Here is a 26,459-nt window from a genome sequence, read left to right as displayed (position 1 = left end):
AAACATGCTTATACGAGAATACCTGCTGTTTATATTCGCAATGGAGATGAACCTTCTTATGTTTACATTTAGCGTTGTTAAAACCTTTGGTACCTACCTTTCCCCCACTTTATCAATCTAGCAATTACAGCCTCGTCTTCAACAGGATTAAGAGAACATGTTGAGTAGACCATCTGACCTCCAGCCTCTAAAAGTTCGACCCCTCTTTTGGCAATTCTGTATTGTATACCGTGTAGATTGTTTCCATTTGCTGTGTTGAATTTAGCCCAAACATCGAAGTTCTTTCTCAAAGTCCCATCGCCCGAGCATGGTACATCACAGAGAATTCGGTCAAACTTCAAAGGGAGTTTTTTGTCACCTAAAAGAATAAATTTTCGAAGAATTTCGGGCAAATCTCCGCTGCAGTAATGATAATAGGAAAAATGAAATTTTCTTCCTTTGGAGAGTAAGAAAGGGTAAATCTTCGGTAAATATTTAGGGAAAATCTACACAGCGGTAAATGTACTTACTTGTACTTGAAGTATTTTCAAACCGAATCAAGGGTCATCGTGGCATCCAGCAGATGATGATACGTTTTCTTCCACACATCTTGATCAGTAGCGGCTGGCTCCATAATATTAAACCAGTGACGGTCCCAGCGTCTGTCGTACTTGCGGAAGCCACCAGTTGACTCTAGATCGGCTTTAACGGTGCCAAACAAGGTTTTCCTCTGCCCTCCTACTCTCTTCTTCCAAGGCAAAAGCTGTAGGCATTTGAAGCCATTCTTGCTTACATTGTTGTCTGGTCCACGAATTGTGTGGCCGAACCATCTCAGTCTTCTTTGTTTAACTACCTCAGATACATCTTGGCGACATTTTCTGTTTAGCGACGTCTATTTTCTTGCTAGGCGTACAAGTCTTCTTTGAACTGAGTCTGTGCTTGGATTTTGTCTTCACAAGAAAGTGGTCTGACCCATTCCTGGATCCTGTATCGGCTCCTCTGAACACTCTTAAATCTTCCACTATCGACTTCCATCGGCGGGATATAAGCAGATAGTCAATTTAAGCTTTCTCCCCTCCATTTCGGGATTCCCATGTATATGTTTGGTATGGTTTATGGGTAAACCATGTGTTGACCACATTCATGTTATTCTGCATGGCAAACATAAGCAATCGGTTTCCATTTGTACATCTATCACCGAGGCGGTGTTTGCCAATTATCTGTTTCGATGCACTGAGCCTTTCGACCAAGCCTGGCGTTGAAGTGTCCTCCTATTATAAGAACATCTTTGCGTGGTATTCTATCTACGACATTCTGAACATCATTATAGAACTTGTCTTTTAGGGGCTCAGGACATCTCGAATAGGGGCGTGTATAGTCTTGCCCGTACAATTCTTTCCGAGATCGGTTCATTTCCAGAAGCCCTTTTGCCATCTTTGGGGACAAAAAAAACCAACTCGGGCGAGTACAGAGCCGTCTAGTGTTCCAGAATTGTAGAGAATCAAGGAGCATTTAACGGAACAAAGGTTCCAGCAGCCAATATTTAGTCCTTGCCTTCATCATAAGATGGTAGCTACCCTGCTTTTCGACGAAAGCGCCATTCTCGTTACATTGCATAAAAATGAGGATGCCGTAGCCGAACCTTTTCTCTGTTTTATCTTCATCATCATCATAGCTGGACGTTTGTTGGGGATACATTTGACCGCAAGGTCCCCAATCTTGCGGCACCCGAGTGTGTTGGCCACCACCTTGCTCCGCGTTAAGCTTAGTGGAGTTTACACCCCTTCACCACCTTGAGGTGCGCTGGCGGTTTCTTCTGCTGCCTAGGAACGGGGCGTAGAGCTTCATCGCATACAGCTCGACCACCGTCGAAAGAGATAACATGCTTAGCCTTACCCTTACTCCCACCTAGATTCACGAAACTGAACTTTTACTAAAAATAAAGTAATCAGTACAACCAAAAAAAGACAATACGAAAATTAAACGATTAATCATAAAGAGCACCCATTATTTTACCTTTGTATCATGGTAAGCATGGACATACCCAAACTAAACTTTACTAAGAATATCAATAAAACTAAATTTTGACAAAAAAAAAACTAACAAAGAAGAAGAATATCCATCCTTTTCGACAGTTTCGCCCTTCTTTGTCTCCTTTTAACCGCTTTAGTTTCAATTTTCATATTACTTGCCAAGAAATCTCAAAACATATTTAATGATAATAATAAAAAAAATATTAAATTTCACTTATCAAAGGTCTTTGATGATTTGAAGAACGAAATAGACATTTGGAAGCTTTACAAAGATGATTTCCAAAATCTTGCAAAAAGTTTGCCAAAATCTAAAATAGATAGATGTCATTCACAGAACTCACAATACTGTTAAGTATTCCAAAGTTCCTCCAGAACTTTGGATATCCAGAACTAAGTATTCCAAAGCTCCAAAGTTCCAAAGGTATCCAAAGAAGCACAGAAAGGGATATCCAGAAAAAAACTAACTTCAGATTGGAAAAGAAAAATGAGAAAAAGAAAAACACACAAACGCTATACAGCCCCCTCCCCCAAAAGAAAAACCAAAGAAGACTCAAATTAGAATGTCCTTATGTAAAGTATAGAAAACAATTATACAGCTCTATTTTTTATATCCCATGTCATTGACAATAGTACTCTTAAGATATCTCCTTCGTGTCAGCAAAAGCTAAAAAATGGCATAACTTAAAAGCAGCAACGGGCATAAAATCAAACCTAGAGAGAAACAGATCGACAAAGATTCATCTACAAGAGATTAGAATTAATCGAACGGAAGCAATTCTCTTTTACATCGAAATCTTACAACTTTAAACGAGGAATTATAGGTTAAAGAAGCTTTAACAACTTTACGAGTATCCTTTAGGGAAGATTTAGCGGGAATCAACCCCAAACTGACGGCAGAAAATGGCTGACATTTGCACGCTTTTCTGAATATTTCTCACCAAACTGAAAATAATGACAAAATAATCTTTACAATCTAGAACACAAACAAAATGGGAGAAAATTGCCTTTTGAAAAGTTTGATGACTTACAGGGACACTAGGGAACAACTGGCTGAATCACATCGTTGCCCAGCCACATGTTTCAGAGAATGGAAACATATACTCAAAAAACATAAAATAAAAAAACATAATCAAAAGAAAGGTGTATAATTTTCTTCAAGGGAGAAAGAATGGAATAAATAATGTCCTTCAGACTTAGGTGGGTTTACACAGTAAAGTGTATTCTTGCTTGTTCGAGCGGTTATAGGATGCAAAGAGCGGCTCAAGCATTTTGTCTCTGTCCAAAATATCCGTTTGGGAAATATTAGGTGCACCTAAAATCGGTGGGAAGGTAAAGCTCTTATAAACCGCCTAACCCACTGCAAAAAGGCAAGCGCACCAGCATAACCGATGGCTTGGATATTCAGTTACAAAATACCTGTGAAACTCATAGAAATTTTTGACCAAAAGCAAACAACCTATGCTATGGTGTCCCTTGCAGACAACGAGTCAAGACAAGCTTTGACCTTGATGAGGAGTAGGCGAGTCAGTACAAAAAGATCCTCAATGATGTCTGATGAGCAAGAGCCCAAGAATCAAAATCTAGAATTTATGTTTGTTAAAATGGGACGTAGTTTTGCAGCCAAAGAATTTGAGTGATATACCCAAAACACCCTGTGCCTTACCCAAGCCAGTCTGAATAACTAAGGTAAAACTACCCTAAGCGAACCAGAAATGGTTAATGTATCTAATTTTATGATTCTGGCTCTAGAAACGGCTCAAGACGTCACGGTGCGCGATCAGTTCTCAGTGAGTCAGATCAAATGTTCAGTGTTAAAATGGGATCTAATCTCCAATCAAATAGCAAAGATCCGACTACAGGTACACCCTTTCCAATCCACTGTAGCAGTGCGTATGTACCTACACGAAATTACCATGGCCATCGGAAAGACCATTTTTATGACGAATGTTACAGGCTGTCCTCCTTAACGACTGTTTTATGTAAATTTAAAATCAGAAGGATTTATAATTTGCTATAGTCTAGAACAGAAGTTTCGATGGTTCGGGCACACTATGTGGTGCTCAAGCGAGTACCAAACCCACAGATTTCTCAAATTTAAGCCAACCCAGTGGGCGAAACAGAGAGCAGATGAAATTAAATCTTGGCATGCCACACCTAGGAAAGACTAATAGACTTTGGGGGATTCCAGAAATACGAACGTAAATTGTGCGAACCGTGGTTGGAAATCATCCGCCCCCAAACAAAAGACCAAAGACAGTAGCAGAACGTTGTCCAGCCAACCTTACAACAGTGTTGGGCTGAACAGCCTGTGCCTCGTCTCAAGTACCTAAATAGGATTAGCATTCGGAATAGAAGTTTACTTTGTCCTATTTGAAATGGAAGAGATTCCTAAGGAAGAGATCAGTAATAATTTTTGAATAATGCCTTTTTTTCGATGCACACACACCTTCTTTTTCTTTAGACAGCTCGAAGAGAATTACTCTACTGTTAAAACTATCTGGTTCAGCCGCAACAATGTGCGCAAAAAAATGAATTTTATGATCTCACAAATAAAAACTGGTAACACAAGGTAACTTCCAAGATGTAGCCACTGCACAAGCATTAAGATAGCACAATTCAAAATTACCGCCGTCAGATCACAGCCGATAAAAACCCAAAAAGTAATGGACAAGAAAGTGGAAATTCTCATTATTTCTTCCACTAATCAATGCGTTTATACAAAAAGGAGAATTTGTGCTGAAATACGACTTCATTTATGACACTATGAATAAAACTTAAAAACAGGGATGTACTAGTACAGAACTAGTAGTTCAATTCCAAGGCTTTTTTATTCTAAAGCATTTCAGAAAGCGATTACAACTTACCATCGTGAGAAACTTCAATATTTGGCAGCACTGTAGCATCGTGATTAATAATGACGAAACAAGGGCTCTGTAGTCGCTTCGTTTGATGAACCAACATGTAACAACGCTTGTTATCAGCATCATTGGCAACAACAAGTCCAGCTACAATGTAAAAGTTTAAATTGATTTAGTATCATCATTCTCAGCTTGTGATGAATGTCCTATGGGATTTTGAACGGAATTTTAGTAATTCAGGTACAGTTAGTTATGTAATGATTATAATGATTAATTCTTTTACATTTATTATTTAGAGGCAGTTCTATCCCAACAAGCGTTAAAGGCATTTCACTCTACACGATAGATTTGATTATTGTTACTAAAATCTCATCGTCTCGATAGACAATTTGAAACCAGCACAGTTGGTACACTTCTTCTACAACTCAGTTTATTCAAATTTTCACTCTCTACTTTCACCCTTGAAGCTGTCATTTCTTTTAATAAGCCCCTTCCTATTCCTTTTGAAGACTTCTTCATTTTGTTTTCCTCCCTAATGCCAACTGGATTACCAATAAGAACAATTTTTAAAAGTTCTAAAGTTCTTGATTTACAAAACATTACTGTGGTAATCACTATTTTAGTGAGGCATTTGGAATCTACTTATCTCTCTCTCTAATTTTGGGAAGTCCACATCCCAATAAGTTTATGTATATCGTTTATGCAAAGCATGGCAAAGTTTTTGAATTGTTACGGCCAATTCTTAACGAAGCCGAGTGTCCTGTGGTGGCGCAGTGGGTTTGACCTTAGCTTGGTAATACGGGACCCAGAGATCGAATCATGCTGCAGGAATGCACTGCAGGGCCGACGCAGGGACGTTAGTAGTCAAGAAGCATCGTTAATCCGATACAATACAATACAATACGAAGCCGAGTTTACTCCCCAAGTATTAAAAATTAAATAGGGCAATCTTGAGAGATGTTTTTGGATCTTAGAAACACCAAGGTTAGACATACAAGGCTAGGTAAGTTAACACAATAAACAAGGTCAAACAGACCAGACATACCAGACCAAGTTTGGGAGTCATTTGTAAAAAAAAGACTTAGATAAGAATGGCGGGAGAAGAGAAAATTAAGAATAACAATGTGTTGTTATTATACTATCTTTTAGAAAGCGAAAATACAAGAATAGCCTGAAAAACACAATAACAAAATGTAAGATTCATTGATTTTCAGAATTAAAAGTTTTGGAGTCGTATTTACCTCGTCCAGCGCCTGACCCCACTACTTGACAAAAACCGCACAGAAAATTACTTGAAGAAGAATTAGAATTTTACTGACATATTTGAAAATTAGTATACATTTAAACTTGAAGAAAACGAATTTTTAAATTACTTTGGCTATCCCCGACACAAGCGGCAAAGACCGTTGAGTATTTATCGGTATCATTTATTGATTCAGCATTTAGCGTTGAGCATTCAGAAAAATATTACATTAGTATAAACCTATATCCTTCAACTAGGATCTGGCTTTTCTGGGTAGCCATTGAACAACTTTCCCCAGCGTTTTTACATTGTTGGCTCCCGTAAACTGCTTGTATTGCAACGTGGAATGACATTAGGGCCTATTTACTTCTTTACATTGGATGAGCAGCGTCAACGGTCAGTCAGACAACCCTCATTTTGGTGCTTTTTCGAAGTGTAAGCATTGAATGTGTTGCCCCATCATGATTGCAGCGTCAGATGCAGTCTAGTAAAGAACGAACTCTAGCTCATAGTAGCCAAAAATTTAAAACCGAGTCTTGAAAACAGTTAAGAGAGGAAGAATCACGATTTGAAGTTGATTTAGGAATGGAACTATGAAGCACTGATGTGTCTCCTTTTTAAACGTGTTTCTTCTTCGCCCGCACTTGGGCACTGAAAGATCCCAGAGAGACCTTTAAGGACTCATTTGATGAAATCTAGATTGCTAACTTGCCAAGCATATTCTTGTTAAGCTTCTTCCATGGCGACAAAGGCCTTGTGTCATGGTAACTTGACTAACCAACGCAATAGCAAAACTGCATCTTCATCAGACGCCTTTGATAAATCAAACTAGGGCTGGAATGCTGATCTTTCACATGATGCGATACAATAATATTTCTTAACAGGTACTATACATGTTTTGTCTTTAAAATACAAAGAGTGGACCTGGATTCATTTTTATAATCACTAAGATATGATCTGAGGGTATATTTGAGCCTAGATGTTTATCTAAGATTCACAGGGTAGTGATAATTTTGGTTACATCAAGAGGTGTCCAAGAGTATCCATGAATATATCAGTGAGTGCGAACACACAACCGCTAATGAAGAATTTTTCGTGAGGTCAAAATTAATAAAACAACAACCATTTTTATGTTGTATACCTGTTCCATGACTTCTGAGGCCTTTAATCAGTAAGAATCATCAGAAACAGTTTGGATTAAACCTCTGGTGATGAGTCATTCATGATACCTGTTAGCTTTAGTTGTCACTTGTAAGCTGTCGTAAAAGCTATCTTTTGATTCCTCGGATGCGTCATTGATCGAGGTACAACACATGGCGAGCAATGTCTTGGCCTGGGGTAAAAACAAATCTGATCGTCAACAGCCAGGGTCAAACTGCAACACAACCATTTGGAGCTTCAGCTGCTAATTTCAAAAAGGGACACAATTTTTCCTCTCTAAACCTATAGGGCTATTTCCAAGAGCAGCTATAGGGCCTCTTTTTAGATGATCTTCTCGGACTTTTTTCTTTATTCCGGGTCCTTTACATAAGAAGAAATTAGCATCATTCCGGCCACACAACTGGAAACACAAGGCTTTGATTCGGGAACGATGTTCGCCACGCTGTAGTGTTCTTAAAATATTGTCCATTCTCAAAGGATGCCAAAAGTAGTTCAAAGTATTTTAACAGGAAGAGGGAGAGAAACGTTATACACTGAGCTCTATCTAGTATTTTCCAGTGAATTCCTAGAATACAAGGTACTACAATCAAAGGTAAGAAGAAAAAATACAACAATTATCCATTAACCATGACAGGCTGTTTACGGTATCGAGCCTAAGTTTTGATGTAGATTTTTTACATACAAAAAATTCTTAGATGGAATAAGCTCGCTCTCATTTGAGTGCAGTATTTCTAACAACCGTGCAATGAGGAAGTTAACACAAAGAGTATCCTTGTTTAGCGAGGATATAAAAGTTTACCAAGAAAATACTCTTAGACGGTACGTACTTCTCATTCGCGCGCAGCATTTCTAACAACTTGACTGTGCAATGAGGACGTCAACACAGAGAGTATCCTAGTTTAGCAAGGATTTAAAATTTACCAAGAAAATATTCTTAAGACAGTACATGATTTCATTTAAATGCAGCATTTCTAACAACTTCGTACAGTGAAGAAGTTAACACACAGAGTATATTGGTTTAGCCAGGATTTAAAACTTACCAAGAAAATATTCTTAGACGGTACGTAATTCTCATTTAAGTGCAGTATTTCTAACAAGTTCGTACAGTGAAGAAGTTAGCACACAGATTATATTGGTTTAGCCAGGATTTAAAACTTACCAAGAAAATATTCTTAGACGGTAAGTAATTCTCATTTAAGTGCAGCATTTCTAACAACTTTGTGCAGTGAAGAAGTTAACACACAGAGTATCCTGCTTTAGCGAGGATTTAAAATTTACCAAGAAAACATTCTTATATTGTTTAACATAATCCTCATTTGCATTTCTATTAGCTGTGTAGTCATGGGTCCAGGTGCATCATACATTTTCACACAGCAAAAATGTTCAAGAAATTTTCATAGAAAATATACTTACAGGGTATAACATCGTCCTCATTTGCATGTAGCATTTCAATCAACTGTGCAGTCTTAGAACCAGGTGCTGCACACATGTCTAACACCTTATGATGTGGCTTAACATCTAGAACCAGTGGTGGAATCATACTTACAGCTTCCTGGCGGCTAATATTACCAGTTGCCGTTTCAGCTATTAGGAAGTTGTGCAAGCGGAACATAGTTTGATTTTTTCTAATATCTTTTCGGCTCAAATTAAGATGCCAGCCAAAGTCGTCAGGATACCTACAACATAGGGGGTCGTAACTAACATGATTTATTATTTCTTATTCAATGTATTTGTTCTATGACAGAAAACTATTTTCAACTGAAAAAAAAAACCGCTCTCAAGAATAAAAGAATCTACATGTATAAAAAGTAATAGTTTTACACTTTTGGGGAGGGAAAGACGTGTTGGGGGATGAAGAACACCTCAGAGCAGGCATAAGGGTGGGAGTTCCAAATCTATGGCTTAAGGTTACGAATGAGTTTGTAAAAACTTCGTCACGTCAAAACTTAGATTACCGTGTTACTTTTGAAGAGATTCACATGCCTACAATTCTTTAAAAGACAAGTTAAATAGCAATCAAGCACTCAAACACCAGACTTAATTTTTCTTTTTCAACTTAAATTTTATGACGGGAAAGACCAATACAGCCTGAGTTGAGGTTCAAGGCTCAAAGCCACATTACCTTTAAATCCCAAAAACGTTGCAAATTGTATCGACCAAAAACATCATTCAAAATCCTATTTTACTAAAACCAAGAATTTAAACCACTGGTTTGAGCCAATCGTATTTCTCATAGTTTTCTTATTGGCTCAAATCAGTTCTAAGTAAATACTGGTATTAGTAACTTGCTATCGGTATTAGAATATTCTAATCTTGAATGACCCTAGAAACGACCAAGCAATGTCACGAAGTGATTTCCAGCTGGAATGTGTGACTGGAAGCAAAACCGTCTGAAGCCCAAGCTACAGTATTGTCACATTTACCAAAAAAAAACAGTTAAATTCCATTAATCACAGTTTTAAAGTCAATTTAAATGTCACTAAATGAAAATTTGACGGTTTTTTTCAACTTGACATCACGCTCCTATTGCAGAAGTGTAAGTTACTGATAAAATGGCAAGAAATTGCCTCAAAAACCTTGTTCCGATACTACTTTGCTCCCAACTATTCTCTGCTCATGCTGAGTATTCTTACATTTTGTCAGATTTGTTTGATTGATTTTTTTTTTTTTTTATCAAACGTCTGGAACATTTTTTCCATATTTTCTAGTTTCAAAAGATATGCCTCAAAATTTGATTCTAATTGTTAAATCGAAAATTTATGTTTGAAAGTTGAATAAATTTCAACTCCAGAAGTTACAGACTGTGTGAATGATTACCGCTGTCGTTCTGCGTAATTTCGATATTATCAACAAATATGATGTAATGTGACCTAGGCATAAAGTCCAAAGTTTTTCCCAAAAATTTCAATAAAGGAAAGTTAGTACCTACATAAAAAAAAAACCTATACCAATAGTACACTTAGACTCAATGCATTAACAAGGCATAAGTTCTGAACAGCAAATTCCTCTCAATTTTTAAAAAGTTGTCAACGAAAAACCTATGCCAGGACTTAAGTTCCTCCTTAGAATACACACCTGGTTTGAATTACTTACTTCATATATTCATTGAGAAAACCTCTAAAATATTTACGGAACTCGACTAAAATGATCGACTGAAACTGAATAGCTAATTATAAAATTAAAATTAAAAAAAAATTATAATACTAAAAATTAGAAAGTTATACAACACATATTTTAAAATTAAAAAATAAAAAATCCTATAAAATTAAAAAATTACGCAAGATAATTTTTCCAGGAGAGCAAAAGACTAAAAAAAATTACATTTGGGTATGTAATCATTAACAATACCAATTTCCCGAACAAGGAGGGTTTTTTGGGCCATTTTTTTTCTTTTTCCAGCACAGCGAAAAGCCTAGAAACTTACTTTTGGGCCTGTGGTTATTCATAACACCAATTCATTGAACGACAACGTCGGTTTTTTGGCCCTTTTTGGGTTCTTTTCTCTTTCTTTTCCGGGACAGGAAAAATCTAAACTTTTACCTTTGAGGCTGTAATTGTTAATAACATAACTTAGTGAACAAGGATTTTTTGGGTGGGGGAGATAGGACGTTTTTGGTCTGGAGGGAACTTATCTTCCAGGAAGGAAAAAACCAAAAAGAAATTACTTTTGGGTCTGTGATTATTATCAATTGCGATTTCCTGACCAAAGCTGTTATTCTGACTGAAGTGTGTAATAACCAAAAATAACAATTTTTCAACACGGATGTTTTTTGGGGCCAAGTTTTTTTTCTTTATTTAAAAAAAACAAAAGCCCAAAATTTGTTTCTGGGTTTTGTGATAAAATAATACGAATTTTCTGAACAAGGACGATTTATTCGTGCCAAGTTTTCGATTTTTTTTCTTTATTTTCCAGAGGAAAAAAGGTCGAAAATATATTTTTTGGTCAGTAATTTTCTGAACAAGGATTTTTTATGCCATTTTTCATTTTCCAGGACAGCAAAAAGCATGAAATTTACTTTTTGGTATGCGAATGTTAACAATGCCAATTTTCTAAACAAAAGAGGGCTCTTTCTGGTCAAAATTTTGGATTTTTGAAGTTTTTCTTTCATTTTCTAGGAGAGAAAAAAGTCTAGAAATTTACGTTTGACCTGTGATTATTAATAATGCCAATTTTCTAAACAAGAATGGTTTTTCAAGGCCAAAATTTTGATTCTGAAGGGTTCTCCCTTGATTTTCCAGGACAACAAAAGCCAAAAACTTTAATTTAGGGCCTGTTGTTATTAATAGCATCAGTTTCCTGAACAAGATTGGTTTTTGGGGCTAATTTTTTGCTTTTTTTTGGGGGGGGGTCCCTTAATTTTCCACAAAAGCAAAAAGCCAAAAATTTACTTTTGGGTCTGTGATATTTGACAACATCAATTTTCTGAACAAGGATGGTGGGTTTTTTTTTGGGGGGGGGGGGCCAATTTGGGGTTGTTTGCTTTTCTTCATTTTCCCTGAAAGCAAAAAAGCCTGGAAATTTCCTTTTGGCCCATGATTATTATCGGTATTATGCTGATAATAATAATTTCCTGAACAAGGATGGTTTTCTTGGGCAGATGTTCGGAAAACAGAAACACTGAAGCGTCTTGGGCAAAAACAAATGATAAGCTGGAAAATAAAGCTGGGCAGTAAAAGGATGTACACAATTTACAATAGCAGGGCCTGAATTTCAAATTCAAATCTCTATATATTTATCTATGGATTAACGACGCTTCTTGACTGCTAAGGTCCTTCCATTTGGTAATTTGTTTGACCGTAACCTCCTCAGATTCCCAGCAGCTATGCTCGCAGACTCACACTAATGAACCCCACACGACACTAAAGAATTTGCTATACCAAGACTCGAACCTTATCCCAAAAGATATAGAATTACAAGTCCAGCGTGCCACCCACTCGGCTAAGGTAACTTGGCGAACAAAATAATATGTCTTATTAGGTCTATCAGAATTTACTACTTATATCGTCATTTATATCTAAAATGCCCACCATGAGACTATTTGGAATGGTGCTCGAACTATCAAAGTTGATTTTCTCATTTTCACATAGGATTTTGTCACTTGGTGTGGATAGATTCGAGTCGCTTCGCGTTGCTTGGTCGGGATAAGAAGCAAAATGATCACCATTCCATTGTAAAATAAGCTTCAAATGGCATTTTCCCCCCACTTGACAGTATTTTTAAAGACGTTTGAAATTTTAGATTATTATAGGTCAGAGTTCGTTGTTTGCTATGTTGCATATGATAATGCAACCATAATCCAGGATTACCAAATATTATTCGGAGCATGAGCAGGAGCATGAGCATGAGCAGGAGCATGAGAAAATTATTCTCATGCCCCTCCGTTTGTTCTTATATTCTTAGTTTCAATAGCCTTTGACAATGGTATGATGTCCTATTAATTGTTAACTATTTTGACATGAAAAGCACAACTCACGTTGTTTATTAATAAGCACGGGCGCTAAAAGAGGAGTCAGAACTCAAAAGAAGGTGTTCCACATTAAGTTGCTTTGGTAGCTCCTTTCTGTAAGTCTCTTACTAGGTTGCTAGCTACTGTTGCAACCTGGAGAAATATCACACTTAGAAAAAAGCCTTCGGTTTTGCTTTTGCTAGAAACTAGTGAAACATGAACCATATGGTCAGTAATGTCTGTACTGCAGGCAAATTCAAGTACTGTCAAAAATTTAATCTTATTTTAGTGATATCATTAGTGACTTCTAAACAAGGCACTAAAAAGTTTTAATTGTCAATTCAATGATCGCTTTCTCCAATATCATTTCTTCTTCAAAAACTGAACTGAACCGATAAAATGCGTGTTCTTTATCCCTCCTCCCAACCTTGCATTACATATATACTTATATAATTTTAGTCCTAAACTAAATTAAATAAATTTATTTACTTTAATCTGAATTAAATTTGAAATCTAAATTAAATTAAGTAAGTTGACATAAATTTTCAGTATGAATTATATGAACATATAAAATGGGTGTATTTTTCTTAGAATAGTCGTAATTACGACTATTCTAAGAAAAAAGCTGCATTTTTCTTAGAATAGTCGTAATGGAAGGCCCTTGAAGGACATCAAGGTGGCAATTTCTGTATGTGTGCAGGTGTTAAAACTTACCATGGTAAATTTTTAGGAACCACTTGCTCTTCACCTTCAACCTTCATTAAATCTTGAAAATAATTTCCTTTGATTATCCTAAGTAAAGCTTCAGCTTGAGACTTATATCCAGTGAGACGAAATGTTGTTGGTAGAGGGCTTTGCAAAGCTGCAAGAAACTCTGGCCATTCTTCATTAGATACTATCCCCTGCGTCTACAAAAAGAAAAAGTCTGGATTTGAATAGAGAAAATTTAATTTGGTGTCTACTAGAAATTCAAGAGGTATATGCCAATGTTGCTGACAAATTGATGATTTTGCAAAAAAAAGTAATTGCAAATTAAAAATCTTGTCATCTAATTTTCATTGACGAAAGTATTTGTCATTAGTGAGTTGCTAACTGATACCCACAATAAATGTAGAAAACGTAAAAAAAATTATGTGTAAATGGCTTTATAATTATTGGTTAAAAGCCATTTAACTAAAATGAATTAGAAAATAAGAAATTTCGTAAGTAAATCAAAAGTTCACTTTAAGTGACAGGGAGAATTCGAAGTTGAAGCCCTTCCCTTCATTTGACCTTGATATTAGAAAAGCAAATTACCCGAAACACTACAAAAGAACTTCATACTCTACGAATTTGAATAGCTCAATGGGGAAAATAGTCAAAATAGAAAAACAACAGAATTGTTAGGGACTTACGAATATGTCTATCAGAGAAAATGAAGGGCAGATAGAAGTATAATATATTTATTTATTTTTTTTTTAAACCTACCATATGCCATGAAGGGTCGAATTCGAATTTCAGAGTCACAAAAACCAAAAAAAAAAAAAACTCAAACAAAAATCATAAAAAAGTACGACTGAAAAACTGGCGAACAATGCCAAAAACAACAATATCACAATGACGAAACTATCCATCAGTCAAAATATTAAGCTGCAAAATGTCAGAAAGTTAAAAAGGTGAAAACTATTAAACCTAAAAAAAAAGAATGAAATATACTATACATTAAAAAGGTTTAAAAAGAACATATTAAAAGGAGGAGACAAAAAAAAACGAACATAAACTTGGGTAACACCAGTACCGAATAATGAAAAAGAAAAACTAGTGGTTTAATTTAGCACATATCAAGGGGGACAAGGGTTTATATCTGGATGTAAAGCAACGAATGGGGAACAAAATAGAAACTGGTTCAGAAACGGTACGTGACAAGCGGTATCTGGGTGGGAAGTGTCTTTTGGGGGAAATGTTTTCCGTTCGAGGTTTTGTTATTGTATTTTTTGCAAAACGGAGGCACAATGTACCTCTCCTGTGTTCAAGTGATTCCAGCTTGACCTTTTTCAGACCGAGTGACAATGGACTCTTGGCTTCTTTGAAACTTATTCTCAGGGTTCTTTTTTGAAAGGATTCAATTTTTTCTGATTCTTCACGGGAGATGCCAGGATGCTAAACCGGACAAGCATATTCAAGATGCAGGTGGACAAAGGAAGTATAAACCTTTAAAGAATAGGAGGAGAAGAAAAGACGAATTGAATTTCGAATATACTAAATATATTTAATACTGCTGCTATCCTAGTTAGGTTAGCTCTGTGATACGGTTTGTTGATTAAATCACATGGGGCTCTACCCTTGGGGTTCCTGACGCCTACACACTTGGTGTGCGGTTGTGCTCGCTTGAGAGTGCTTGTCAATCCATTTCTGTAATGCTTGGCCACTTAGTGCAATGCCTACTTCTGATTTATTTTGCAGGCTTCATGTAGCCTAGGCTAGCCTACTGTTGACTAGCCCTCCCCCCCACCATCTGCTTCTATTTACATAATTTATTTGACTTTGTTGTTTTAGCTGTGTATATTTAACCTGTTATTATTTTATTTGTCATGACTGACAGGACAGTTAGTAGTCCTGTCCCCCCTGGCCTACATAGATTTAGTTTAAGGATTCTGGCCCTAAAAGTAGAAGGTCCAAATGAGACCAGTACACCCCTGATCTTTAGGAGTAGAACAGTTCTTACAAGAAAACTGCTTGAACGCTTCCAAAAACGTGAGTGTAGGGGCCATCATGGCTCTATGCTAGAAAGACTTGAATAAGATGGTTCTATTATCATAATAGCTATGAACCAATCAGCAGCTACTGCTAAATTTTCTATCTCTGATACAGCAGTAAATGGTTGTAAGGTAAGGTTTGTGTTTGGTCCTAACTCCAACCCCACGTCAATCAGAAACAGAAAAGAAATTATATTCATCCCATCTGAGGAGGTCACCAATATGGATGATTTTATTAGGGAGGTCAAAGGTGAGGATAGAATCCAGCAAGTGACAATGGTCTTCAAAAATCCAAATCCTATGGTTATCCCTGTGGTTTGCATCTTCAATCAGGATGTTCAGTTCCCAACTGAAAATCTCCGTTTGGGGTGCAAGGTATGCAGTAAAGCAATCTATCCCCCAGGCAATACAGTGTTTCCATTGCCAAGGCTTTAGCCACATAGCTTCTAGTTGCAGCAGAGGTACAAGATGTCAACTATGTAGTGGAAAACAGACTCTTGAAGAATGCTCCCAATCCAAAGTAGTAAAGGATGAGCAGGTGATTAAGTGCCCAAACTGCAATGGAAAGCATGCTGCAAACTCCAAGGAGTGTCCAATACTCATGGAAAAGAAAGCTATTGTTACTTACTACTACTAATACTACTAACAACTCACCCCAACACCAAACCGCCGGAAGTTTTCATTTCCTTTCAATCTTTTTTATGACCTCCTCCCACCCCAGATGAGGAAGACCTGCTTTCCGTTTAGTCCTGTACGTTTGGCCGAAAAGGACAATCTTCGGCAATATGTCATCCTTCATCTGCAGAACGTGCCCTAGCCCTTTCAACCTTTGTTTCATTACAACCCTAGAAAGCGGGATTGAACTACATTTTTCGTACAGCCTACTCTTTGAAATACGGGTCAGTCAGCCGTGTTCCCACAACAATCCGTAAGCAGTTTCTCTGGAAAACATCTAGTAAATCTGTATCCGCTTTTCGGAACGCCCCTGCTTCAGAGACATATTTGACCATTGCCATCACTATACCTTCCGATATTCTAATCTTCGTTGGCAGACTTATCTTCCTATTCTTCCAAACTTTTTTAAACTGTGCAAAAACACCCTGAGCCTTGGCTATTCTACTTTTAACATCTTCACTGTTCCCAACGCCTTTACTAATAATACTACCCTGGTAAGTAAAACCGCCCACCTGATCAATCTTTTCGTTAACCAACGTCACTTTTTCATCTTCGCTTATTGCTAGCCTTAGTAGTTAAGTCTTTCTTCTTAACATTGATTTTCAAACCTATTCTAGCACCATGATCATTTTGTCCACACTTTCATCAAGGATGCTTAAATCATCAGCATAATCTCAGTCCAGGAGAGTTTTTCTTCCCTATTTGATGCCGTAGTCTCCCATTGCCTTTCCTGTACTCCCTACGACAAAGTCCATCAAAATGATACATATAAAGGGGGATAGAACACAACCCTGCTTAACTCCTGATTTAATACAAAACCAGCTGCTAACTCCATTTCCTACCTTAACCGCAGCAGTGCTATTCTCGTACCTATCACTAATCCCTTTAATGTATTTGTCTGGTATAGCATACAAAGATAAGACCTTTGCTAAGGCTCTTCTATCAACAGAATTGAACGATTGCTCATAATCTATAAAACTGAGGACCAAAGGTGTTTGACAACTAAGGCACTTCTCGATTAATAACCTAAGAGTGTAAATTTGGTCGACACATCCTCTACCTTTTCTGAAACCGCACTGTTCTTCTCTTAAAACTTTGTCTATAGCATCTCTCAATCTAAAAAGTATCAAATTAGTAAGCAATTTGCTACCTACAGAGACCAGTTGCTGAAGGTGAATAAACCCCTACCAATAGCAAGTTAAGTGACACATGGTTTTGTTCAGTGAATATTGATTGAAGGTCTGGTTCAGTGAATACTGACTGAACTGACACCAAGCAAGCTAGTGATTACAGAGGGCACAGATAAACCAAGTGATACAAAAGCAAATGACCAAATGGTCAAACACATCGAACCTCAAACAACAACAAGAAGAATGGGAAGGGGATTTTAAATTCATTTAAGAGCTTGAGGAGAGAAACAGACGCATAAGCGCTATGTACAATATGTTTAACGTGGATATCCCACTTTAAATTAGAAGAAATTACAACCCCAAGTAACTCAAAGGAAGAAACAGAAATATCTGGGGGGATAGGGTTAAGAAAATGGGATGAGGTTTTAAGGATACATATTGGCTTTATCACAGATTTAGATGGGTTTACTCTCATTTCTAAGTCTGCAGCTTTGTTTGCAATATCGTTGAGTATGCTCATCATGTTGCTTATATAGGACAATGTTCATTTGTCAGTTAATTTATGTTGTATTAAGATTCCACATCATTTCCCTAACTTTACTTATAAATTCTTAGTTCTGTAACCATTTAAGTAATTTCTCTTTCTAAATACTTTATAGCTATTGGCTCACAATCATTGACCTAAATTAAATTACTCACTAAAAAATTTCATAAGCAGATCAGGGGAGACTTCAGGTGGAGAGAGAGTTAAAGGTTGAGCCCTTTGCCTCATATGACCATACTATCATAAAGCCAAATTACCCCCCAAAAAAACTAGAAAAGAAACGCGTATTTCACACTGTCAATAGTACATTCTGCCTTTTGAGTAAAGAAATTCGTAATGATTTGACAAAATCAGTACAAACTGGTTAACTAAGAAATGAGTGTCCAAGCAAATTTGATTTCAAAAACCTTTTCAAACGCATTACTTACACTCAAGTGATGGTAGCCTTTTCTAGCAAGATAGTTTAAAAAATGCCAACAAATATAAGGGTTTTAGTTGGAATCCAGAGGCACAAAACTATACCCTTAAGTCGGCCTTTTTTTCAGAGTATAATCCTTTTTTTTCTTTTATGTATTGATCAAAAGTTTAGTTAAACATTTTTCAAATACAAAAGTTACAAAATTATGTCAAATGTGTTTTTAATGCGAGAGTTTATACAGACCTTATAATATTTTTCAAAATCAGCATTCTCTTTTATAATGTCTTCATAATGTTCTGGTTTTGGCTTGTTTGGTCTCTCAGCTTTACTCTGAAAAAAAAGAAAGAAAAAAGAGTAATAACCGCCAGAAAAAAACTCACACACTTATTTGAAATACCTCCTAGTTTTCCTCATTTTATGACTATAAAAACTCAAGCAGTAGGGTCCTAGTATGCTTTAAACTAGAGCCAATTGGCAAACCAAGGTAAGTAATACTAGACGAAGGCTTTGAAAGATGCGATCCAAGGCGAATATTTTCAGCACATGAACGACCAGTCGACTTTTCTACTTCAACAACTTCACTCTTTTCTGGGTTAAATAAGAGACCAATCTGTTTATACTCATAACTTAAAATATCAAATTCTCTTCTATACCACCATACGTCCTGCTTAAATTCAACACGTCATCTGCATAGTTAGCAAGCGACAGATCAAGGCCTCTAAAAATGAAACTAGTTACAACCTTTTTTTGGGCCTCCACTACACTATTATTATAAAGAGGAGGGGATGAAACACCACCCTGTCGAATACCTTTCCAAACTCTTATACGGACCCGAGACAGCACATAGCCATTTGAAACTGGCCCTTTTTCTGAAATGTCTCATATTTTTCCTCATTTTATATTACCACATGAAAAAGAAAAGCGCAATTATCATCAGCAAAAGAAAAAAGACACACTCTTATTTGACACACCTCATATTTCTCCTCACTTCATACTATCAAATTTAATAAATAAAGTTTGCCTTAAAGTAGCTATGTAATGTTTTGTGTCACAGACCTCAGGCTCAGTTAGTCATTACCATTTAGATCTAACTCTATGATTTGGTTATCAACAATTGTTTTTTGTTTGTGCTCAGCTTCTAGCTCTCAGAAGCCTGGTATTGGGTTCATTTTTATTGAGCAGCGCTTGATTCGATGAACATTTATACATTGAAAATGAATGACCTCTACAACCACGTAAAATGTGCTTCATGTAGAACCAATATGGGCCAAACTCACACTTCAAATTAGTCATATTTATATCAAGAGCATTTATGGGAACTTTTACAAGAACTTGGAACAGTCCATATTTCTGTAAGTACAATAAAGTCACTTGTAAACAGTAGCAATTTAGGTATAGGACAGGAACAGGCAAAGTGACCATGACACTAACAATTATAATGCCTAGAATAAAGTAGCTTAAATTCAGCAATGTTAAGCCACCCATATCCAATTCCAGAAATAGTTCATTGCATGACCACCCCATTACTTTTGGACACTCATTAAAGTCAAAGTTGAGATTTTATTACAAAGGCATCCAAAGACCTTGACAGCCACACAATCAATTATCAAATATTTTGTTTTTGATTTTGGGGAATGATTCAGCCGTTTTTCTTTTTTCTATGAAAATACCCCCCCCCCAAAAAAAAAAATATATTCAAATAACAAAATAAGGTAGTTTTCTAAATCTAGACAGAATAGGGGGGGGACTAGATCCACTTGCGCTACAGATCAAGCTTCAAAGTTCATCACAAAGAACACTAAGTGAGACATAATAGATTGTTCTAAAAACGCTGGACAACTAATTTATTCTTCAAGAGAATTAGTATCATTATTTATTGCAAATAACAACTGTAATGAGCATGTAATGTATGCCTTCTATAAATAATCTGACAATCATTCTTGCTACTACCATGAACATCATAACATTACCCCAATGAGACACTTGATTTCTTTGATAGAGGTTTGTAGCAGTTAACAATCTATTATCAAGGTATTGTAACCAGTTTCCGATTTCCTTTTCTTCATCCAATTCACTCAGAAAAGATCAACATTTCCTCCAATATTAAAGTCTTTGAATCTTGTACTAGTACTGCATGGCCATGGGAGGCTGTTGTGCCCCTGGCCCTAATTATCAAATGAATACCCCTTTACTAATTTCAAGTTAATTCTAACTTGAATTCATGCCTTGTTTCTTTTTTTGCTGGATGAATCTTTCCCATCTTGAGGGGCTAATTGAAGCTGCTTAATTATTACAAGCATAAAAATTGACATGACATTGACTCATCCCAGCAAGTCGGACAGTTACAAAGCCACATTGTCAGCCGAGGCTCAGCTTGAATTATGGATCCACTGATTCCCAAAGCTTATCTGACAATGTAATAAGATCTTGAGTGAATTGCCACTGTTTGTCTGGATATCAAAAGGAAACCACCCCAGAGACAATATGTATTTGAAGCTTTTCTATTTTTGTAGTTCTGTTCAGTTTTGTTACAAGAAAAATCAAGTAGTAAATTTCTTACCCTTTCCAAGTGCCTATATTTTTTTATTCCCACTTAGGTCATAGGTTGTGGGAAGTCGGTATAATCCTGCTATAGGAAGTAATTCATATGCTATTAAGGGATCTTCCACCAGAGAAAAAATTTGGAGATACTACTCAAAAGATTGAGTCAGTTATTTTGGGAACAGTATAGACAAGATTTACAGTTTGATTATACTGGAAGGTTTTCTCTCTCCCCAGCCAAACCTTGTGCTGAATGGTGGTCTGAAGTGACACGTAAATAGAGATAGCCAACAGAGATTTCCATTAGAGGTTTTCTCCTCCTAGAGACAATTTGGTAGATTATAAGACTATAACAGTACAAACCATAATCCATTTAAGTTGTTTTACCTAGAGGTTAGACTATAAGCAATAGTATTACTCTGGTCGACCTTCTTTTACTCCCTAATACATTTCTTTAGACTCAAATATTTTATCAGTAAATAATTCACTTGTTTGCTTTAATTCAATGAGGCTTTCTTAATCTAGCAATGTAATTCAATGCAGGATTTTAAAAATATTGGCATTTACCATTTCAAAGTTAAGTCACTGAGACTTGAGTTTCAAAATTCCTTTTACAGCTAGTTTTCACTCCACATAATATGTCATCTAAATAATCTGATCAATCCAAAGAGAAAGTTTCATTGTAACATAATAATTGCAGGTGATTTTAAACTACCACCTTCTATTAAAAAGAGTATTTCTCATATGTAGCCTTGGGTATATTTCACCCAATAATAGAGCTATTGAAGATACTTTCTTGATCAATAAAGGTAAGAGTTGAATTTCTGGGGAAGAAATATGCTTACTGGTAATTTAGACTAATGAAACTAATGGCAAGATATTAAAAGAATATTTTGTTCCAGTTTTTGTAGGAGAACAAGATAGCACAGCCTCCAATTCCACTGCCACAGTACCAATGGAGAAGGTCAAAGTTTTGTAAATTTAAGAATTTTATTTCAAATTAATTTGCTAGCTGAGAAATAACATATCATTTGATGTACCTTCCAATGTTCTTTCCAAATATGTAATCATACAATTGCTTCCTCCTCCCCTAATGCCCAGAAGTTGCCCTGTAAATACAAAAATGCACTGATTTTGTTGGTTTTCTTTATTGTTATTGTCAATTGTTTGTTCAAAAAAAGAAAAAAAATCAAGAAAATTAGCAAATTTTATCATAGCTAAGGGTATATCCAGGCATTAGGGGACAGGAGAAGGCTTATGACACAATCGCAATGGTGGAAATTGCTATGTTTGGAAAAAGTGTTGAAAGATGCATCAAATCAATCAGTCAATTTATGCAACAGAAACAGAGAAAAATTTGAAAAACTTTAGACCCCACAAAGGCTTTTTGGCCTATGTATTAATGCATATCTTTAAGTACATCTAAATGCATTCTATATCTATATGAATTTATTCATATGCATATGCTTTAAGTTACTAAACTGATTAAAAAGATTGAACTTGCCAAGACGACTCCAGGCATTTAAACTAACTTGATTTCAAGTAAATCAGCAAAGGCATACTATCCTTCCACTCAAACATTAAAAATAAGAAGAAAAATAGAAAATTCTTTTTGTAAGACAGTAGAATTCTAATTTGAATAAATATGTTGGCCCTATGTCCCAGGGTCGTCCTCAGCCAAACATAAATAGAAAAAAGAACAACAACATGTGACCAATAAAACTAAAACAGTCCCAGAATCCTTACTTCAGCAAAGTTCAACGAGGACTGATAAATAAAGTGAGGTGAAACATTCAATTGATTGAAATGAAAGAAGAATAATTAAATAATTAAAAACACATTTTTATTGCTAATCTTGCCTTTTAGGCACCTAACCTCAGAGGTCTTTTTGTAAGTGGTTCGGTGTTAATGTCTACTGGTATATCAAAATATTTTATGAGATCGTTTTTAATTAAATTTGTGTATAGAGCATTTAGTGAATACTCCTCCAGGTTCCTATTTCAGGAAATATTATTATTAATCTTAAATCTGATTTCAATTGCAGCTTGAACTACCTGCTTTATGCCCATGTCACTGCTAATAAGGGCAGATTCCTCAAAAAGTGTTCTGTGGGTAGGATTTTCAAAAACATGGCTGCTTAAAGCAGAATCAAAAGAAACATTAGCAATAGGCTATTAGAATTTAGAGTTTTGGTGATATCTAAATTTAGAGTTTTGGCATTTCTCTAAATTCTGGTGAGTTCTACCTACATAGTATTTGCCAAAGTCACATGGTATTTGATAGACCCCTCTTTGGCAAATAACTGGAGTTTTATCTTTACCAAAATTAGGGAAACTTATGATTTTTAAATTATTGATAAATACTACATACAGATTATTTTGTGTGCAATTTTTTTTTTATTCCACTGTCTTACAAAAAGAATTCCCTATTATTCTTCTTGTTTTTGATGTTTCTGATGGAAAGGCAAAGTGGTCTCCGTTGCTATTTTATCCTTAAACTATCATGTTGAATGAGTTTTAACTATATTAGCCAATCTAATGACAAAGGATAAAGCACCTCAGACCTATCTAGTAAAAAAATTTCAAAAGTATGTCTAAATCTTGAATGGGTAAAAATCAGTCTTATTTGAGATATTGAAATATTTTATAACATACCCTATATTCAAAACGAAAGTATTCCAAACAATAATCAAATCTCTTGCATGCCTACCTTGATTACTTTAGTCATTGGCAAGGCAATGGAAAAATAAAGAAACAAACAAAAAATAAAATAAAAAATGTAACTAACTCGTCTGGGTTGCTGAAACAAAAAATCTTATTCCCTTTGCTAAACTAACTCCAGAAAGCAACAAACCTTTGCAACAACAACACTTAGGTTGTTCACTATCTAGATTTTAAGGGTCCTGATTATATTGTCACATGTGTTTTAGGCCTGATCTTAGACTAAAACTCAACTTCAATCCTCACATCCACAATTTTACCTGTACATATTACATGAAAATACAAATACTAAAATGGTGATCACAGACCTTGGGATTGTCAGGAAAGCATAAAAAACTCTACGAGAATTACACCAAGTCTTAAGGTGTAGGATGCTTCAATCAGATATTCTGTGACATGATAGAGCATGTCAATGTCACTGTCATTAAAGTATAAAAAAAATACAATGTTTCACTGAAGTGCTTTGTGAGTGCTGATAAATAAACAAACTATTATTATTGGCATTATTTGTACTTAATTTCTTAAAAATTTAGTGATAGTCCACAATACCCAACTCTTACCTCTAAGCAGCAGCATAATTTGTTATTTGGCTTGGGGCAATTGCCCCCCTCCCCCAAACTCAGCTGAAACTTAGCCTCTTCAAAAATCTTTTCAAGCAGAAATAGGCCTACATAATTCAAGCATCAACACAGACTAATCAGTTTTCTTTAGCATACCTTTGTTTTGGTATATCAGTATGTTACTATATGGCTCATTTGTTGCTTTACTTGAGAAAAAGATCCCAGATATAGCTATGGCCTATATACAAAATTTGAGACAACACTAAGCTAAAATTCTTACTTCATGATTTGCAGTAAGTTTCCATAAGCCACATTTTCAACTTTCTTTCAATTTTTATCAGTATTTCTAAACCATTTTTAGTAGCAAAATTCTTTGCTTCTTATAAATTTCAATTTTTCAAAATAGTGCTTTTCTTTTCATCCCATTGAGCTCCATTTTTATTATTTCAAAAATCCAACCATTCAATACAACAAATAATATTTGACATCTCTAATGGAAAAATGACTATTTGTCAAATATTTTCATTCAACCCACTTAAAACTTGAGATCCATTGCACAAAAATCAATTTTAGCTTCAGATTTATTAATAGTACATAAATATTAATTTCATTAGGTCTCCAAAAAATGTATATTAATCAACCACTGGATGAGTTACCTAGTACCAGCCAAGGATTAAACTAAAAATCAGAGGTCATTGGCTGAAACTTGTAAGCAGTCAACTGTAACCATGATTGATTCCCAATTCTTTTCCTCACAGATTATCAATGATTAGAGCAAACTCTCGGAAGAAACAGTTACAAATGGTCCTGTTGACACTTTCAAACAAAAGCTGGATGCTGATTGGTCGTTTATGGAATAGAAACTCAATTGAAAAACAACAGATGATCCTGCTGCACCTCATCACTAAACAACACTGTAAGAAACTTATTGATCATCAACTCTGGAGGTTCACAAGAAAAAAACTTCAGATTGCCTCAGGTTCCATACACTATTTAGAATATTTAATATTAAAAATGTGTCTTTCTATACAGAACATTCATGTGTAAGCTATTTTTATAGGCAAATTCAGGGTATAGATGGCAAATACTATTTTGCTGAATTGCTTTGATTTTCTAATTTAGGAGAATACAGGTCAAGCAAGGAAGAAAAGAATAGTACTCTTATGAAAAATTTAATTCCATAAGTGGTAAAGATCTTTATAATTAAATTGATTTAAAAAGATGAATGAAAATGGAAATAAATGACAAAATTGATTCTATGCCAATTATAAAGCCAAGATTTCCTTACTAGTGTAGTATTTTCTTAGCTTTGTAAATAGCTTAGTACTATAGCTGGAGTCATTAGCAGGGGCAGTGGTGGATCCAGGCGGGAGCGCAAGGCCCCCCCCCCCAACATAGTGGCAGACTTGGAGTTGGAACCACTTGCTCTGGTTAGGGTTGGGATGATATAACACTTTGAAGCTATTTTTGTTATTGGTTTTTAGTAGTTCAAATTATAAATAATATTTTAATTGTTGAGACAGTTTATTTTTCAAAATAAGTTTGGAACAAAGTTTCAGTTACTTTGCATGATCTCTGTTAGATTTTAATGATGATGCATATCACCTGAAAGTATTTAATTAAATTTAGATTTATATGGGAATCTGTACCACAAAATCCTACTGGGAGGTGAAAATCTTCACTTTGTATTAAAAGGAAGAGAAACTTAAAATCCTAACTTCTTTAGACTGCCAAAATGATATTTCAGGATTGTGGTGTCAGAACAGGGCTGAAAAACTTTATATTTAAACTTCTTTTTACTGTCAAAGATTTGTTATCAAGTCTTGCAATGGCACAGAGGCAAAGAAATTGACATCATTACTTTTTTTGGCTGTCATAATTTTTTTTTTTTTTAATTTGCATAATACAAAAGTAAAAGTATGAGAAGTGCAAAGATATTATTAATTTGCGATTTGGATTTTGGTTAGAAAATGGTGACCACTTTTTAAAATAAATGCCAAACTCTTTAGAAATATCTGAACTTTGTATAAGTATGCACTTAAAGCTAAGTATATGAGTCAAAATATTCCTTCAAAGGTTGGAGTATCATTTAAAAATAGATTTTCCAAAAAAAAATTTATAAAAGAAGGCAAATAATTATGTGTTTATTTTTTTTTTTTATCTAGTCAGTATAGATGTGTCTCTGAATTATCAGCTTAAATCAGTGGAATGGCACCAATTTTTTTTTTTCAAGCATTCACTAATGAAATGTTGAAAAAAGACATGGAAATTAACACCATTTGAGTTAACTATGGAAACAGAATGAAACCACTATTTTACTTCAGAATTTCTAAACTTCTCAATACAAACTAGTCACAAAATATAGTAATGTTTATGTATAAGGGCTGCATATATTTGCCCATAAAATGGTATATA

General features: G+C 35.5%; 1 protein-coding gene across 1 annotated transcript in view; it reads right to left on the bottom strand.

Annotated features, from left to right (window-relative positions):
* LOC136039959 (tRNA (cytosine(34)-C(5))-methyltransferase-like) overlaps positions 1-26,459 on the bottom strand; it is a 67,178-nt gene that overhangs the window by 38,808 nt on the left and 1,911 nt on the right. The window contains exons 2-6 of the mRNA XM_065723982.1: positions 18,467-18,553; positions 13,436-13,629; positions 8,688-8,950; positions 4,877-5,017; positions 98-358 (exon numbers count right to left, since the gene is read on the bottom strand). Of these exons, the coding sequence (XP_065580054.1) occupies positions 98-358; positions 4,877-5,017; positions 8,688-8,950; positions 13,436-13,629; positions 18,467-18,553 (946 nt within the window). The remainder of the gene's footprint in view (positions 1-97; positions 359-4,876; positions 5,018-8,687; positions 8,951-13,435; positions 13,630-18,466; positions 18,554-26,459) is intronic.

This window comes from Artemia franciscana, chromosome 20 (assembly GCF_032884065.1).
Source record: "Artemia franciscana chromosome 20, ASM3288406v1, whole genome shotgun sequence".
NCBI lineage: Eukaryota > Metazoa > Arthropoda > Branchiopoda > Anostraca > Artemiidae > Artemia > Artemia franciscana.
This window is presented reverse-complemented; position numbering and strand designations above follow the sequence as displayed.